This window comes from Syngnathoides biaculeatus, chromosome 11 (assembly GCF_019802595.1).
Source record: "Syngnathoides biaculeatus isolate LvHL_M chromosome 11, ASM1980259v1, whole genome shotgun sequence".
NCBI classification, from domain to species: domain Eukaryota; kingdom Metazoa; phylum Chordata; class Actinopteri; order Syngnathiformes; family Syngnathidae; genus Syngnathoides; species Syngnathoides biaculeatus.
In genome coordinates this window covers 14,532,564-14,551,772 of record NC_084650.1, presented here as the reverse complement: position 1 = coordinate 14,551,772, position 19,209 = coordinate 14,532,564, and the positions used below count along the sequence as shown (strand labels likewise).

Genomic DNA, 19,209 nt, shown 5'->3' with positions numbered 1-19,209 from the left:
ACCGAAGCCACCGAAGTGCAGCCAGATTTATTTACCTTTACTGTTCATTAATAGCATAGAGGCCTCTCAATAAATTGGATTACATATCGGGTTTTGGAACAACAAAGGTGAAACTCAAATTTGATTTATTTAGCACAAAGAAATACTTTTCAGGACAATCCCAACGCATTTGCATATAAAAATCTTGGCTGCCTTGTAACGTCGTAATTTCTTGGGAGATGATAAAATGTGATTTGCAGTTACCTGTAAACTACAATCAAGTAAAATCATAAAGTAGTCTGTGCAGTGAATCTGAATTTTTGAATAAAACAATTTCTTGAGCTGCACTTCTATATAGTAAATTTTTCCTCTATGGGTCGAGCCACGCTAACCATCATGGAGTAACAATAAGTATTAAAACGTGATCACTACTTTATTTTATTTCATACTTTTTAAGAGCTTATCTCAATAAAAACTTTCATCTCTGGGCAAATGACAATGAACAACAGAGAGAAATTAGGGTACATGAAATTCATTAAAAAAAAAAAAAAAAAAAAACGGAATCAGATGGCATTGAAAAGCAATGGAAATTCCACTTAATTCGATGACATGCACCATGCAGCTCATTTAAAAGAAATTCAACAGCATCTAAATGCATAATTTACGCTTGTGCTATTAAATACAATAGATGTGACATTTTTACACCCTAAAGGAGTGAATTTAGGCATATGAAGAGCACATACAAAAAATAAAACTAAATATAAACAGCAAACAAATCTCCATTGCCTCCATCTGCATTCGGTACAATGTTTTAATTAGTGATCATATAAATTAAGCTCATTTTGTTACTATCTCTGAACATTAGTGGATAAATAAGGTCACAGAATGACAAAAATATGTCCGATGCCCTCCAGCGTAACAAAGGAGCGGCGGGTTCACTGTTTTGATGAGGTCACATTAAGACTGGAGGAGTAAAAGGAACGAGCCCCAAAAAAATTGAATCAAAAAAAGTGTGCGCATTACAGGCTGCTTTTGAAGTGGACCTCGCTGTCAAGTCGTCAATGCAACAATAAAAACAAAATGTCCTCCACCGATGTCGCCATTGTGTGTCCTCATCCAAAATGGAAGTCACATCCTCGGCGGCGGGGGCCCGAACGCGTAGAGGGAGGCGGACAAAGGGAGGGAGGGAAGGGCACGCTTTTCAGACGCCGTTGGGCGCCAAACGGCTGACGAAGGCGATGCTGCTGAGGCACATCCTCCGGAAGAAGGCGGGGCACGCCGGCTTCATGATGAAGTGCTCCAGGAGGATTCGCAGCTCAGTGAACAGAGTGCTGAAAGCGACGACGTGGGCAAGTCTCAATTGGCGTGGGCACGGAACGATAGAATGATGGATGGTTTGTGTCGCTCTTACCGGCAATATGGGTTTCTTCTGGAAGTGTAGCGCAGGCTGAGGAAGCGATAGTAGATGAAAGGCAGCAGCAAGCTTCCCTGACCACTGGTGACGAAAATAGGAGAATAATTAACATGAACGTACAAGTAAACCACATTTAAAGAGGCCACTGTAATTTCTCGAGTATAATGCGCACCCCCAAAGTTGACCTAAAAAATTCAGGAAAACCCTTCTACCAATGTACAATGCGCATCACCAATTTGCCACTACCCATGTGCTTAGAATATTAGGAATGATCTGTATTTATATTTTGTTATGTTTGTACTTGTATTGTTTTTAAAAAAAAAAACCTGTCAGTAATACAATCATGAATAATAATAACTGCGCACGTGCTGACGTAGACGCAATATATTCTCGGGACAAGCTACAGGACACGCTGGTCCCTGTAACTGTCAGAACAGAATCCCTCAACCAACTAAAATAAATGCTCAATGATGGCACAACATTTTATTAATACTGTTAACACATATTTCAGTCTTAAAAATATAAACTCTTTAACATTGTTTATTAAACACCGCATTAAATATCTGCGCATAGAGCATTTTCTCCACTACATTACACATCCTTGGCCAAGACTTCAAAAGAAGCATTATGACTCATCTTCAATCCGATAAAGATCCAGAGTCGCTTTAATTGGTGCATCGCTGTGGAACTCATCATTGATGACTTGAAATATTTCATCCCAAGAATTTGGGTTGCGTAGCGCAACCTCTCCCCCTCTGTTCGGTTCCAATCTGTAGCATCTTTCACTATGGCGTCAGGTGGCTATCAAAACAATGTGAGCTCCAACTATGTAGAAATGAGCGTAATGGGCACATTTTTTAAAACGCAAGCTCTTCCGGGTTTTTATTTTTTTATGTCCCCATGACGCTCGTGTTACATAGTTTGAGCTCACGTTGTTTTTATGCGCACCTGAAGCCATGGAGGCGAGCTATCGTTGTTTCGGACGGCGGCGTCATCGGAACGAGAGATGAGAAATTTCTTTTAAAAGCAGCTGCACAACTAGCCGTTGTAGTCGACATTTTTTGTCTCGGTTTAAGTTCAAACTAACTCACGGGCAGTTGTTTCTGATCTTTGGTGGAGTAGCAACAAACATGCTACGCTAACGGTTGTAAAATGCAAGCTCCCCGAGGAGATCATAGAGTTGAGGTTGGGGGCGCACATTACCATAATAAATATAAATATCACATCGAAATGTATATGTATACCTTTTTTTAACCACTATGTACCTGTATTCGACGATACAATGCGATTGTGTTTTTTATTTTTCACCCATACCTAAATTAAATGCGCTCTATTGAGTTTTTGAAAATATTTTGGGAGAAATGTGCACATTATTTTCAAGAAATTACGGTATGCGTCATGCGCGTGATACCCACTTGCTTGCACACTGGCAAACTCCCGAGTTAACCCATCATGTATTGTTTCTCCATTACTGGAAACATTTTGCAACTCGAGTAAATACGGCCAAACCGATGCACTTGGCATCCCTACAAGAGTCTACTCCAGAACTATCGGTTGCGAAAGACGACTGATGGATGTGTGTGGAATGACGGAACCAGAGTGGTGCACACGTGTGCACAAATCAAAGAGAAGTCGTTCGGAGTGTTCGTTTGCCGAACCTGAAGAGCATGAAGACGGTGGCTGGCATCAAGAAGATCTCGTTACAAGCGATGAACTTCAGGATGTTCTGCTGATTGGCCGACATCTTGTCCAGGAGGTTCCGGATGAACATCAGGCTGCTGGGGCCCACCGACTGTAAGGATGACGACAACGTTGTCATGTACAGCGAACGCCCACCTATTCATCCTCTGGTAACCTGTGAATTTTCTATATACAAGCCTGCAGCTTCTATTAACAACATGATGATGATGGAGTAGATATTTAAAAGTCCATTTGGATGATGTAATACCTCATTTGCTCTTTTACACAACAACACTTTTTTTTTCCTTCCTGTTTGCAAGAAAGTAATAAAAGCAACAGCCAAAGGCGGTGGCGTACTTACGTCGAGGACCTTTTTGGTGTAGGTGGTTGCGTGGAGGAGGGAGAAGAGGAAGACCGGGAAGATGCTCACTGGAGACAATGAATTAAGGAACAACGACATAATACCTGGGGGGTGGGGGCAGCATTTTAATGAGTTGGTGAGCCAGTAACGGCAGTAAATGGGATTAAATCTCGTGAAGAAAAGAATCCAAGAGGACGGCAAATGACGACAGTCATCAAAACCCTATTATAATGACAACATGCTCATAGTTTCTTTGCTTAAAAAAAAAAAAAAGCACATTTAAAAGATTTTCAAAAGTAAAAAATATTGGTGAGGGGTTTGCTTGGGTTTTTGTGGTGACACTACATACAAAATGAGAGGCCACAAGTGCAGTGTTTCAGTTTTTTTTTTTTTTAAAGTGTTGGCTTCTTCGAGTAAACTTTAAATGGAAGTTATAAATCATAGTGAATTAAGATTTTGGTCTTTCTTAGTTTCCTCAAGTGAGATTCCCCTACGCTTGCTGAAGTTGGGCCTGGGAGTCAGTAAAAAAAAAAAAAAAAAAAGTACACGACACGCTACCAGAGAATACAAATCAAGCTTTTGTTCTTCCCATGTATAAAAATACCGGAAATGCTATACATCTACTGATTTGTGCACGAGTACCCGTACAAAAAATATGTAATATGGTTCCTTTTTTTGTTTTTGAGCGCAAAGTCAATATTTAGAACAGTTATGTATGTATAATCTGTAAACAAACAGTGCAGCTCATTTTCTAGCTAACCTTTTGTGTACTAGCACAGTACAAACTACTTCTCCCGGGATTTCAACATCTCTTAGTCTCTTTGGATTGAGCCAAAGCGAAACGTGATTAATTTTTAATCACACAATAATTGCCTAAATTGTTGTCTGCAATCCTCACTTTTAAAAAACTATGAACGATGCAGTTTTATAATCGACAAAAAAGTAATCAGTTGAGGTTTCATTGGAGAGACCATCCATCCATTTTCTCAGCCGCTTATCCTCAAGAGGGTCGCGGGAGCGCTGGAGCCAATCCCAGCTGTCAACGGGCAGGAGGCAGGGTGCACCCTGAACTGGTTGCCAGCCAATCGCACTCAAAATTACACCTAAGGGCAATTTAGAGTGTCCAATTAATGTTGCGTGTTTTTGGGATGTGGGAGGAAATTTGAGTGCCTGGAGAAAACCCACGCAGGCACAGGGGAGAACATGCAAACTCCACACAAGCAGGTCCGGGATCGAACCCGGGACCTCAGAACTGTAAGCCCAACGCATTGGAGAGACAATTAAGTTATTCCTGTTTACACAAAAAAATAAACACTTTTTGGACATTTGTCCCCCTTTGCAGTACCCAATGTGAACTCAACCATTAGAGTTTACAAGTTTAAATGTATTTTAATTTGTCCCCGCCCAGAGACAAACCATGACCACGACCACGACGTGGCTTGTGATGGAAACAAAATAGCGGACACCAGTGCAACTAAAGCTCAAAGATAAGTCAAAGGATATTGGTGATGGGGTAGTTGACGAGGATGAGCGAGTAAAGCAGGTAGTGACAGCTGTCCTCTTGCAACGCCTGACCCAGGAACGACCGGCTCAGCTGGAACCTGGGAAGCCGATGGTGCAAGCGCAGGGCGCTGGTGAGGGCGTTGGCCAGCAGCGCCCGCTGGTAGAAGTTGGACGCCGCGTAGGGCCTGAATTAAAAATGAAAAGATTTCCACACGCTATAAAGATTTTGCAATTCTAAAGGACAACCGTGCTAGTTCACACTCACCCCAAAATTGGTAGAATGAACATAACGGAGCAGTAGACGGTGAAAAGGCGCGACAGCCACATCGTAGATTCCAGCTTATTGTTCATTAAAAATTGCTACAGGAGAAAGAAAAGATCCCGTTAAGTCAGTTATGCACACAAAAAACACATCAAGTAGGAAATTTGTCCTTATACCAACACTGAAACTTTAATATCCCTTGTACAGTGAATCCACAACTATTCCCAAACTCACCCTTTTCCCCATGACATGATTACTTCGTGACATTGCAAACGCAATGTTGGGGTATTTCTGCTGCATGAGTGGTCTATCCGGCACATACACAAAGTGGAGTGTTACATTCTAATTTACTTAAATGCTGACCATTAACGTCTGTCACGTTTAAATGTGGCACATCACGGGGATTTTTTAACAATGGCATCACGTTTCTGCCTGGGCACCTCATGAATATTATCCAAAATGACCTAAAATAGACTAGTGTGCTTCTCATCTTCTCTAAGAGAAATGTGGCACGTTTGTGAAACGCTTCAAAAAGGCACTTTTTTTGTAGTTGTTGGGATTAACAGTTCCAAACTCTAGAAAAAAAAAAGAAATTCTATATATTTGCACATTTGTGGATGACATTTTAGCTTAAGGACACTGATTCTGACGCACCAATTCAATGCTACTTTTGAGTGTTGCAAAAGTGGATTTTTTTTTTATTATTTCAAGTTAAAAATATCTGCTAGCAAGCTGCCGCTTTGCCTACAACTTGCGCGCATCCAGATACGCTGTAATGGCGTTATCAGTGAGAATACGTGTTACAAGATGTGAGTGAATTTCATATAATTGAGCACACTAGAGCATGCAAGAGTTGCAACCCTTGTTTTTCTTTTGTATCTTTCTGTGTACCCAAACAAGAAACAAATGATGCTCAGCAACTGGCTTACCATGGGCCCCAGCCTCTGAGGGCTTTGCTGAGTGTTGTCTGCCATCTTAGGTGCTTGCGTGTGTCACTCTGCTCAAGAAAGAATGCAAATATTACGCAAGAACAAAAAAAAAAGGAGCGTTTTTGTTGCTTATTATACACCATAAACATAACACCACCGAACAAAAAAAGTTAGTACCTTGGGGGGCATCCAAAGCTGTCAATAACTTAGCAAATGCATCCATAGGACATCAATTTAAGTAAGATAGATGGATTTTTCTTGGCCAGAGTGTGGAAAAAAAAAAACCTGGTAATGACGAAGCACTTGATTTGAGACTGCATCTCTTACGACATAAATGGATTCTTTTTCTATCATGAGAAGACACAGACCTATTATTTTTAAAGTAGATAATTGTCAAATTCTCATAACGTTACCGAACATGCGCACAACATAAAAGAATATGTTTCTTTCTCTATCACCGACTGTGATGTGAATGGTACCATAATTAGCTTAGCATACCTGCCACGGGTGCTACTTCCGAACGACTACATTAAATTGACTAAAAAAGGGGGAAAGTTCCACGCACCACACCGCCGCCGAGTCAAGGTCGGTGCGTCTGCGTGGATGCTCGGCGACCAACGTTGACTTTTGCACGGCTCGTCAAATGCAGCTAGCGGCAGGTGAATCTAGAATGTTCTCTTTTGGCTAGCTTGATGGGGGGGGGGGGGGGTCTGGGCTAACGGCGTCACCGTCCGACGTGAGTCCGCCGGTTCAACGACAACTTACCCGGCTTGTTTGGCACATATCTGATTAAAAATGGGGATTTGTGACTGGCTTTCAGCAGATAGTATTGAAATACAATAAGAAGAAAAACCTACCGGTGCTTTCGAGTGGATGAACAACTCAACCGTGCTGCTCAACAGTCACACACCACGAATCTGCACACGCTAGTCGTGCACGACGATCAGCTGACCTTGCTTGGACTAAGGAAATCGCGCAAAACAACGCGATAACAGGGCCACTTCCGCTCTCGTTTTCAAACGTTTTATTTACAAACTTTTGAGGAGGACAATTTTGAAAAGGGGCAATAAATCTTCATGAGACGACGACATACCTTCCAAGGGAGCATATGTATATATTTTTTTTAATTCGTTTCGGAAATTCTTTAACATTTTTTACATTCATTTCGGTTTATATATTTTTTCTAAATATTCATGCTAAAAAATTCTATAGAAATTCTATTAAAATATATAGAATTCTATAGAATTTGTACAGAACAATTTTTTCTATAAAACTTTGTGATTTTCTATAGAAATTCAACACAACAATAGAATTTCTGTAGAAAATTTCTATAAAATTTCTATAGAAAAATTCAATTGTTTCTATAGAAATTCTATTGATAGGGTTCCAATTACGGCATATTGTGTGTCATAGAGGTCACAGAGGTCAGAGAACATGTGATGGGTGAAGTGTGAAGTTTTTTTTTGGTCTAAGGGTGGTGGTGACACACAAGATGGCGAAATTGGAAACCTATTCATTGGACTTGGGTCCTAAAGTTCTATAGTTCTTTGGAAATTCCTTAGAAATGTTCGATAGATTTTTTTTTTTAGCAGGGCTAATATTTGTACAGAGTTCTTTGTTCTTATTAGTGTTTGAATTAGAAACACAGGCCAAAAAAAAAGGAAAAAAGTCACGTATCATGACAGAAATTATATTAGAGAGCAGATAAAAGTTTTATGTGCTTGGTGCGGGAATAGTAATAGGATTCAGCATTACTGCCACCCTTGTGAGGATGAGAGGCTCGGATGAGATATGGATGCTTGCAATTACTTAACGTTATTAAATTTGAGGAAAATTTGCAAGAAATATGAAGTAGAAGCACATTATTTGCTTTAGCGGGCCGCATGAAATGAGGTGGTGGGCCACATTTGGCCCCCGGGTTGTGAGTTTAACACCAGTTTGCGTACACACTCAATCGACAACGCCTCATAAAAAAATCATAATAATAATTTCATTGCAATGGTTTGTTTTGTGTCATCTTGTTAATTTGTGTTTTAACCTGCACATGGTCTTTGATCTGCTTATTAATGTGGTCATTATTTGTATGTGTTTATGATTTAACTACAGATTTATTGTAACCACACACCGGTTTATTGTTATTACGATGATCACATCAATTTTTTTTGGTGGGTTTGAAGGTTAAATGGTTGATTTTTGCGTGGTTTGACGTCAGCCTGACCTGAAGTGTTTTGCGCCTTTTTACCACCAGATGGCGCACCCGTGCAGAAAACCGAACCCAAACGTTTGTCGCGCGCACACGAAATAAAATAAGCTTTTTTTGTTCTTTATTCGGTCCCAACATGTTTTTTTTAAAAACGTTCCACTTGACTCTTAACAGCAACTGTGCGTGTTGCGTTCACTGGCAACAATGCTGCCTTTCTTCTGCAGGCGCCATTTGAAAATATACGCAGCGTGTGTAAGCACTGTAGAATCTAATTATTTCTTTGCAAAACCTAATTAGGCATTAAAAAAAAAGGTTAACGCCAGCTCCTGAAACGTTTTTGTTTAATAATCCCATTACTGGCGGCTCATCATGTATATAAAATGGCGCGCGGGAGGACACAAAGTTTGCACTTGCTAAAGGGAATCATGGTGGGGGGAAAGTAGCTGCTTTATTTTGTTGTTGTTGCAATGTCGCTTGTCGCCATGTTGGACCGACACACACATACGCGTTGCGTTTAATAGGTAAGAGCCGCAGCCCGCCTATTGCATGCATTTTGCATTTTTGCAAAATCCTGTGTGTGCGTGTGCGTGAGTGTGTGTGCGTGTTAAGTACGATGTCAATATAGCGAGTGGAGCTATAAGCGCGTTTTAATTAATCACCACAGAGGTCAACTGCCACAGTGGAAATGAGACAGCAACACGTCGACCATTAAAAAAAAAAAAAGGACATTTCTAATCACGCCGTTTGTTTTCAATTCGTTTCATTTTCAGCCATGACATCGGAGCAATCACGAATTTTTAATACATGTGAATAGATTGTTTTTCTCGTGTGTTTCAAAGTCCAACAGTGACGTAAAAAAACAAGTCAAGCCGCTTTGGTGTTTTTTTTAGTGTACAATCGATTCAAGGGAAAATTGTTGATCTTTTTACCAGATTGAGTCGAATTTTGCCCTCATTAATATTGATGACATTGTTAAAGTATTATTATTATTATTGCGGTCTGTATGTTTAAAACAATCTCAACCATATTCCAACACCTTTATTATTTCGTTATTATTATGCAGAATTTTTGTTCGTTTGTTAAATCAAACGTTTTAAAGAAAACCATCACAGTCACCGCAAGAAAAATCGGACCGCATTTTAAAACCACAAAATAATAATTTCATTTAAAATATATAGTGTTTTTGTTCAAGTTGTTTTGCTCTTTGTTCAAAAAAACGTTTTAAAAACATCATAAAAATGAAACAAAAAGTCTGCATACTATCTCGCCATATAATAATAATGATAATCGTTTTTATATTTTTGTTCATTTTTTTTATTTGTGATATTTACTCATGAAAAAAAGACTCGCACCTTGTGCATAACACTTCACTTTACAGTTATTATTTTTGTATTCTATTCGAAAATACTGTAGCAATTTCAAACCAACGCGGACTTCTTTTTAATTGCCATCAGGAAAAGAAAAACAGTTTTTCCCGAGAGAATAAACACAATTGGCACACACACTTCGGTTTACCTTCGGTCCAAAATCAAGCAGAATAAAATAATAACTTCCTAATTATATATATATATATATATATATATATATATATATATATATATATATATATATATATTATTTTTTTTTTTTTTTTTAAAGAAGACATCGTCGCACATTTTAATATGCACATTCAGACACTTGGCTGTTATCAACGCAAAAAAAAAGTGAGACTTGGGAGAGAAGAAAAAGAAGTCAAGAAGTCGTGTTTCTTCTTTGTGGGCACTCTGGTTGAGAGTGAGAAAGGGAGGAAAAGAGAAAGAAAAAAGGGATTCATGCGCGGACGAATAAAAGAAAAAAGAGGAGGAGGAGGTGAATGTTGCACCATGAAGAGCGTCAAGACGCAATGAATGCAATTATCAGCACTCTTTGTTATCCTAAATTTAAGTTACTTTTTAAAAATCGCCGCAGAAATTGCTGACCTATAAAAATAAACAGAATAAACCTTGAGATTCCCTTTTCACTTTTTTTTCAAACTAAAAAGCGCCCTAATCGAAATAAACATTTTTTAAATTTTATTTTATTTTTATGCCATTTGTATCTGTTTGAAACAAGGCCTTAACCAATACAAATACTTTCTTTTCTTTGTAAAACTGAATACATTTATGGATTGAAGTGAAACATTTTGAAAAATTTGAATGAGGAAATACTCGCAGGCCACTTCATTAGGTACCCCGACAGACGATCGTATTTTTTTATTTGCACATTATTATTTATTTTAGCTTTTATGGCAGCTGTTTCCTCAATTATAAATAAATGTATATGGATTTAAAAAAAAAAAAAAAAAAACAGGCCCTCCGTTTTAGGTAATCCTCCGTGCACTTTTCAATCCTGAATAACTAATTTTTGTCGACTTCTCCGTTTGCTTTGTCACAGTATTTTTATTATTATTATTTTGGTTGGGTGAAAACGAAACGACTTCCTGGACCAGAAACGGGAAAAATATTCGCATTATTTTTTTGAAGACTTCTTCCATTTTAAGGCTTGATGATGAGTAGAAAGTAATCTTGTACGATTGTTTAAAAATATTACAAGTACAGGTAATAAATAAAGAAACAAACACATAAAAATACAAACTAAAACACAAATAAATAAATAAAATAATAATATATATAATGGAAAATAAATAGATAAATAAATAAATAAGGATATGTTAAAAAATTATAAACAATAAAACTAAAAGTGGAGATGCATGTTTTTTCATTCGATTGTGTGGGAAGTAGTAGGATAGCCTTGCTAAAAATGCAATGGTTAAATTTAAAAATACATAAATAAATCGATTTATAATAAAAAATATACTGGATCCAAAATATTGCAGTATAAAAATATTGTAATTGTTTCTGAAAAGTACACACATTTGGAGACAGATAATTTTTTGGGAGGGGTAGTGGGGGGACAACAATATAATGGAGGGTAAAAAGGGGAAAATATTCATAAGGAACAAAAATGTACTCCCCCCGCCCCCTTTGTTTCACAAATATACAAAAAATAAAGTGGAGGCAGATGCGTTTATCGTCATTGGACGGCGATATTATGGAGTGAAATGGTTCAAAATATTTGTTGGGGGGGAGATAAACCTACATAAATAACAAAAACTAGAGGGCGTTTTCAGAAAAAGTAGTAGAGCTACTTTTACTGTGCAAAAATGTAACAATGAAAAAATAACACCCAAACATACTTTTGTTCGTGATTTAAGATTGGGGGGGGGTGTCGAATTTATTTTATTCAATGATTTATCTCTACAAATATTTCCAATTCTATATCATATCGCTGTACAATAATAAAAAACACATTATTATGTAAACAATAAAAAAATTAATAGAAACGTTTGTGTTCAGGAAAAGTGGAGGCTAGGCAAATTCCCCAAAATTGGGTTTACATAAAAATACATGGAATGTCTTTTTCCAAAATGCAAAAAAATCACCCCAAAATGTTTTTCTTTGGACAGCAACAGAAAGTAAACAAATAATATTCACAATTGGCTTCATTTGTACGGCACGGACGGAAGCGGCGTTTCAAAACGAAATATGAAATCCATATGATCACAAGCAGTTGCTGAGACTACCGGTGGCGACACTTTGACCAAGACGCCAGTCATAATTTGTATGATTTGGATGGAAATGCCCCGGTCCCAAAACAAAAGACTTCGAACAAAATCATGCGAACATATTTTGTTGGCCGTAAAGCGGTCAAAAGTGCTGCAAAGTCAACCGGCCCTGATTGCGCGACCCCCCCCCCCGCGCCCCCCCAACGCAATCAAAAGGCAAATTAATCAAGCGCGCTCGCGCACATTGTTTGCATGTAATGGATGTGCTGTGAAATGCGACGTTATTATTTGCCGTCCTTCCCGGGGAAACAAATTGAACATTTATTGCATATATATTAAAAATTATAGAGCCGGTGCTTGATGTCTCTGTTATTGAGGCGCACTGAGAGGTGAAGTCCCGGCGGATCAATTTCGCCTGTTGGTGGATGTTTGAAGGAAAATGCCTGCACGGCTAAATTGATTCAGAAACAAATTCATAACTGGGGGGGGGGGGGGGGTTTCAACTAACTGCACCATTCCTTTTTTTGTTTGTTTGTTTTTGGTTGTGTCAAAAGGCTGGGTGGAAAATATGATTTTACTCGTTAAATAGATTTAGCAGCTGATGTGCACTTCTCACACTAACAACATGGCTGCAAACAGCAAGGAGTCAATCTGGAGTCAACTTGCATGCTAACGAAATTATTTCTGGAAAAATAAATGTGATATTTGACGTCTGTGGTTGTTGTTTTGTAACTTTTATACATTTAAATATTTGAAGCATAAAAAGAACGCAAGTTCAGTCTTTCTGCTGATTTTGTCTCCGACTGTTGTATAAATAAAGATAATGCAACTTTGGAAAAATATTTGTAGCTAGCTAGCACCTAGCTGGAGGCTAACTTTTAGCAAATACTCCACTAGGAAGTAAATTTGGTTGCCATTTTCTTGTGTTAAACTAAACCGCAAAAATAAATACGTAAAAATATCGTGAACCCAAACCGGTTCCGATCCACTGACGATGTAATTCCTTTCTTCCGGATAACATTTTTGTTCTATTTAACGGTAGCTACGTTGCTTGTGGAAAAGACGCTGACGCCATGTTGCCTTTGCATGAACGTGATTGGATGTTTGGCGGTGGTGGGAGGGGCCAGGAGGTGCACCAAAGAAGAATACTGCAATTAAAATGTACTTTGGTGCCTGGAAAAGTGCAAAGAATTTACTTATTTAGTCATTATTGATATCATTATTACGTATTATTATTATTATTATTATCACGAAAAGGCAAACAGCAGAATTTTGAAGCAGTGTTCGAAGTTTGAGGGAGGACTGGCTGACTCCAAAGTGATGGTTAGCAATCACGATTAGCATTAGCGCACTCGTGATTCCAGTTTAAGATTAAAAATTTTGTGTCGACTCGAGTAATTTGATTTTTTTTTTTTTTTTGACACAGCTTGAATCTGTGATGAATTGAAAGCGCGCGTGACAGTTTCAACACGCAGACGTCAGAATTTCGGTCGCAGGTGTCAAACTCAAGGCCCTGCGGGCCACATCTGGCCCGCCACGTGGTTTTATGTGGCCCGCGAAGGCAAACCATGTACGTCAACTTCCATGATTCTTGTTCAAATCTGTCCCAAAATTTTAAATGATCATATCATAATGATGAGGTTGAGGTATTGCAACTGTGTTTATGTTACCAAAACATCAACAATAGTTGAAAAACCCATCACCCTTGATTTCTGATTCCAAAAGTAATTCATAAATTTTACGTGTCAATATGATACGATTTTTATGGTTTCACAGTCACAACGCCCCGCCCTGAGGGATACCAGAACTACAACGTGGCCCGCGACAAAATATGAGATTTGACACCCCTGATTTAGGTTGTAAAACGCAGGTCGGGTTTTGCCCGGCCCGGCCCGGCCCGGCCCGCAGCCCATTTTTCACTCCATGCCGAGATGCATGCTTGCGTTTGATAGGTTGCGTTTGGTTTTGGGTGGCTTGGCAAACATAACCATTAAGCGCTGACAAAGCTTTTATTGTGCACCCCACGTCGCAAAACGGCGGGCCGGGCCCCGACCGCCGAGTCCGCGACAGACCGCGGGGAGAGAAGGCCCTGCTCTTTGTGAGACCGCCGGCGGATGAATGGCCCGTGTCACCCGCGTGATTAGTTTGCGCTATTAAATTGTCAAAAAGAAGGATTTTTCCGACCCCCCCCCCCACTCCGAAGAATTATGGAATTCAGACTAGTGTGTGACTGGCGACGAGGGGGAGGGCGCCGGCGGGCGGTCGGGTTGAAGGTCACGCAGAGTTCTCAGCGCCTCGTGTGGACACTCCCGGGACATTACATTAGGTACACTACCAAACTCCACAAATGCTGCGTATGAAATATAAAAAAACATATTTGAGGTACAGTTCGATATACGCAGTTCAGCAGGCACAGACTTTTTTGGGTTACATTTGCTTTGGCGCCATCTGTTGGCGATCTTGTGCCAAGGAAATGATTCACAATGAGTTGAGGAGCTTCATTTAGACAAAAGTAGTGCTTTCCCGCCATCTCGTAGCGTCTGTAAGCAATTGGTTGGGATTTTTTTGTTCAAGTCCTCATTTTGCGACCTCAGTGGAAAGGTTCCAGGTTTGAATCCCAGGTCCTCGCTATGTTTGTGTTGATTTCCCCTCCCGCTTTCCAAATGCATGTTTAGCCGATGGAAGACGCTAAAATTGTCCATAGATGTGAGTGTGAGGGGTTTGTCGCGTAGCGGCTAGCAAAAAGATCCAAGTTTGAATCCCCGTCAGACGCTGCAGAATTTGACTGTGTTGCAGTGCAAAACACGCACATAAGTTTAATTGAAAAGTCCAAATTGTCCAAAGGTTTGAATGTGATTATTGTCTATATGTGCTCTCCGAGTACATATAAGTGTTTTCCACCTCTCATCCTTTAGTCCCATCCGCCATAATTTTGCAGGGTCTCTGTGTGGAAGAGGCTACAAAGTTTATTGTTTGGCAGAGTCCCCGTGTGAATTTTTATTTTATAATTTTGCAAGATATTGGCATCAAATTGGTTATATTTTGCCATTTTTCTGCCTCTGCGTGTGAAAGACCCAAGAGTTTAATTTATAGTTTCGATGAAACTCTGTTAAAAAGTGGTGTGTGGTCTCTGTGTGAAAGAGGGTACCAACTAGCAAGATTTTTCTCTCTCTGAAAAAAGTGGTGCATTTTATATTGTTGTATGACAGCTGCAGAAAAAAATGATTTTCAAGCATTTTGTAGGATTCCAGTGTGAAAGATTATGCACTGTATACTTTTTCAGGATCTCGGCTTGACAGCGGCTAATTTTTGGATTTCGCAAGGTCTCGTAGAATCTCTGTGTGAAAGGCCACATCTAATAGTTTTGCAGGTTCTCCGTGTGAAAGTGGATGAAGTTTCATCACATTTTTTTAAATGTCTTTCAGAATCTCTGTGTTACAGGGGCTGGATTCCATTTTGCAGGTTCTGTATGTGACGTGAAGGAGGCTATATTTAAAATTTTAATATTTGGTAAATTTTCAGGATCTCTGTGTGAAAGAAGCGACCTAGGTAGAAACAAGCACATAAAACGAAAGCAGTCATATTTGTTCACAGCCCACATTCACAAAGATTTTATTTTTGACCTAATAATCTATCCACCCATCCATTTTCTTTTGCCGCTTATCCTCACGAGGGTCGCGGGAAGTGCTGGAGCCTATCCCAGCTGTCAACGGGCAGGAGGCGAGTTACACCCTTAACTGGTCGCCAGCCAATCACAGGGCACATTGAGAGAAAATCCGCACTCACAATCACACCTAGGGGCAATTGAGAGTGTCCAATTAAAGTTGCATGTTTTTGGGATGTGGTATGAAACCCTGATTACCCGAAGGAAACTCCACACGGGCGGGTCCGGGATCAAAACCGGATCCTCAGAACTGTGAGGCCAACGCTTTACCAGCTGAGGCCACCGTGCGGCCACCTAATAATTTAAAACGGCAATTCCATTTTTTTTAAGTAGATTTGAAAAATACTCAAACTCACCGATCACTGTCTTGTTTCAAATCATACAAGCAAGCTGAAATTTTGTACCGAAACTGAGCGGAAGTTCCAAAATGTTCAATTTGCGTTTTTATTGCCAGACGTGCGAGCGACGTACAGATCACCGTTAGTTTGGAGTTCTCCGTTTCGACCCGCCTCCCGCACGTTGAGCAGCGCCCGATCCGAAGCAATGCGCCGCTCAAAAAGAAGGCGTCGGTCCAAGTCCCGATCCGGAGGCGTGCGTGTCACGCCCACCCCATCTTGGAAACAGCTTTCCTTTCTTCCCCCTTTCTCCACACCCAAACGTTTTGTGTTAAATGTTAACAAGTCCGTGCAGCGCATTTAATGGCCCGCAACAAACGTGTGTTGACTCCAACACTCGCCCTCATTGTGGCCATTGTGCGGCTGCCCCCCAGCCAGGAGATTTATCTATTTTTGATATCGAATTCCTTCTGTCATCAAGACTGCTCTCTTGTTGACTTTTCTTGACCCCCTTTTCTCCCGCTCGCCTCGACGTTCCCGTATTTAACACGGGACCTTAAACGCCCCATCCCGCCCGCCGCAACAAGCGCCTTTTTGTTTGCTCTGTTCTTGAACTTCAGTGTCCCCGAACGCTACTTTGAACCCTGCGCAGGGTCCCTGAACGCGTTGCCGCTTTCTTCTGTCTCGCCCCGCTTTGCTGGATTCTGCGTAAAAGGCACTCCTGAAAAGAGTTGGCTCAAGCACCCAAAATATTGCACTCAAATGAGAGTACTGTCACTTGACACGAATAACAACCATCAATTTTCTTTGCCGCTTATCCTCACAAGGACGGCCGGAGCCTGGAGGCGGGGTTACACCCTGAACTGGTTGCCGGCCAATCGCAGGGCACATCGAGACAAACAGCCGCACTCACAATCTCACCTACGGGCAATTTAGAGTGTCCAAGTAATGTTGCACGTTTTTGGGATGTCGGAGGAAACCGGAGTGCCCACCCGAAGAAAAAAACCCACGCAGGCAGGGGGAAAACATGCAAACTTCACACAGGCGGGTCCGGGATCAAACCCGGGACCTCAGAACTGTGAGGCCAACGCTTTCCAGCCGAGTCACTGTACCGCGACACAAATAGTACTCTAGTAAAATTAAAAAGTAGTCCTCCAAAAATTACTTAAGAGTAAAATCTACTCTGAAAAAAAAATACTTAAGCCCTGAGTAAACGATGAGTAACATCTGAGTATAAAAAAAAAAAAATAAAAAAATTGGAGAGTGAAGATCATCCATCCATCAGTCCACCCATCCATTTTCCTTGCCGCTTATCCTCACAAGGGTTGCGGGGAGTGCTGGAGTCAATCCCAGCGCTATCTTTGCATACACCCTGAACTGGTTGCCATCCAAATCACAGGGCACATAGAGACTGATCACAGCCGCACTCACAACCACACCTATGGGCAATTTAGAGTGTCTTATCAATGTTGCATGTTTTTGGGATGTGGGAGGAAAAAACGGAGTGCCCGGAGGAAACCCGCGCAGGCACGGGGAGAACATGCAAACTCCACACAGACGGGTCCGGGATCGAACCCGGGACGTCAGAACTGTGAGCCCAACGCTTTACCATCCGAACCACCGTGCCGCCACATAATGTAATAATATAATAACAACACATAATCTCCTCATCTATGTCAATGTTAAGGTCAAATGCAAGCAATCAAAACGCAGCACATAAACTACACAAATCACATATTACCAGTGTGAAAATGTAAAGGATATGGCGATTTAAAGGATATGTGGATGGAAGGGATTCAAACCATAATGGCTGTCACTCTCGTGGTTGAAGGTCGAGTCCACTTCGATGTTTGTTCAACATCCGCGAATTGATCACAAGCGCGTCTCGGTGTTAGCAAGCTAAGCTAAGGAATACGAGGCCGATAAGCAAGTTTAAGTTGACGTTTCCACTCGCCCAACTTCTTAGGAGTACTCACGATCCTCGTAGTGTACCATACGTAGGTTTTGCGGGACGTTTAGATACTAGCATTTGATGTTGTCCTCCTCAGTAAATATTAGAAAACAGAAGCGTTTTGTTGTTAGCGATCCAGGCTAGGCTAACTTACGCTTCAATTTGGGTACTAAGATCGCACCGAGGGTGATTTCAGTCCACTGCAGTCGTCGCCGGGAGCGTCTCACGTCGAGTATTCGCAACATTCGCTCCAAATTCAGCAGCATTTATTGAATTACGATTCGGGCAGGCCAGAACCTCCCGTTTAAGCTGCGACCAGTTCGAGGAACGGAAGCAAAAGCTAGCGACCACACGCCTGGTTTTGTCGGGTTCTTAAAAGCGTACACCCCACTTTTGCTGGGTTCTGTGTATAAGTATCACACAGACACAAATCTTCTGTTACTAGTCAAACATCACGTCGATTGCTTCACTGGTCTCCGTGTTAAATCCAGTTAAAAGTATTTTGCTTTGGGCGAGATTTGTTCTTCACTTTTCTGGGGCGGATGGATAAAAAAAAATTCAACGACAGGTTGGATGCCGACTCTGCCTTGCCAGCTTCACTGATTTCTGTGAAAGAGGTCGAAGACAGTTACGTCTTGTGACTCGTCTTGAACGCCGCCATTTTGCAGGGTCTCTGTGTGAAACAATCTTTTCCGACATTTTTTTGAGCCACGGCATATATTTTGCAACGAGGAAAATCTCACTGCGCGCCAAACGAAAATCTCAGAAAACGAATATCCGGACGACTTAAAGACTGACCAGCTTGTCTCGATTTACTCCGTGTGAAATTTAGTCCTGATAGGTACAACAAAGCTTTTTTTCTTGGGATCAATGGCAATATTTAGTGAGCGAGTATTTACTGGAGTTGTTCCTTCCTGCCACGATGATAAAGACATCTATCCATTCAGACATTTTCTTAGCCGCTTATCCTCACGAGGGTCGCGGGGAGTGCCGGAGCCTTCAAAGATATCTAAAATTATTATTATTATTATTATTTTTTGTAACTACGGAGGCATTCGCGATGTTTCCCAGATTCTCAAAGTTTTACGGCTTGGATTTGATCGGCAGACGACACAAATGAGTGGAACTCGGGCCGCTTTTTCTCTCACGGAGGGACGTCGGCGCCGTCCCGTATGAGGTCCGTGTCATCCATACAAGCCTCCCCCGGGCCTGCCCAGCTTGCTAATTAGTTAAACAAACGCTCCAACTAATGATCCCACTGGCACGGCGATCTTTCGGGGCTTTTTGTTCGCTGGAAACTTGGCCCCCGCTGACCCGAGCTACCGCGGGCGCTGCGGCGACGGCC

The 19,209-nt window shown here is 40.9% G+C and overlaps 1 protein-coding gene across 3 annotated transcripts in view; it reads right to left on the bottom strand.

Annotated features, from left to right (window-relative positions):
• Positions 1-108: 108 nt before the first annotated feature.
• tmem33 (transmembrane protein 33) overlaps positions 109-19,209 on the bottom strand; it is a 31,750-nt gene continuing 12,649 nt past the window's right edge. The window contains exons 1-8 of one of the 3 annotated variants that reach the window (XM_061834669.1): positions 6,986-7,121; positions 6,129-6,196; positions 5,203-5,297; positions 4,938-5,122; positions 3,435-3,505; positions 3,052-3,185; positions 1,391-1,474; positions 109-1,310 (exon numbers count right to left, since the gene is read on the bottom strand). In XM_061834669.1, coding sequence (XP_061690653.1) covers positions 1,181-1,310; positions 1,391-1,474; positions 3,052-3,185; positions 3,435-3,505; positions 4,938-5,122; positions 5,203-5,297; positions 6,129-6,173 — 744 coding nt within the window. In that variant the 5' untranslated portion in view covers positions 6,174-6,196; positions 6,986-7,121 and the 3' untranslated portion in view covers positions 109-1,180. Of the gene's footprint in view, positions 1,311-1,390; positions 1,475-3,051; positions 3,186-3,434; positions 3,506-4,937; positions 5,123-5,202; positions 5,298-6,128; positions 6,197-6,693; positions 6,850-6,985; positions 7,122-19,209 lie in introns of those variants that run through there. The other 2 variants (XM_061834670.1, XM_061834671.1) reach the window with 2 other exon arrangements.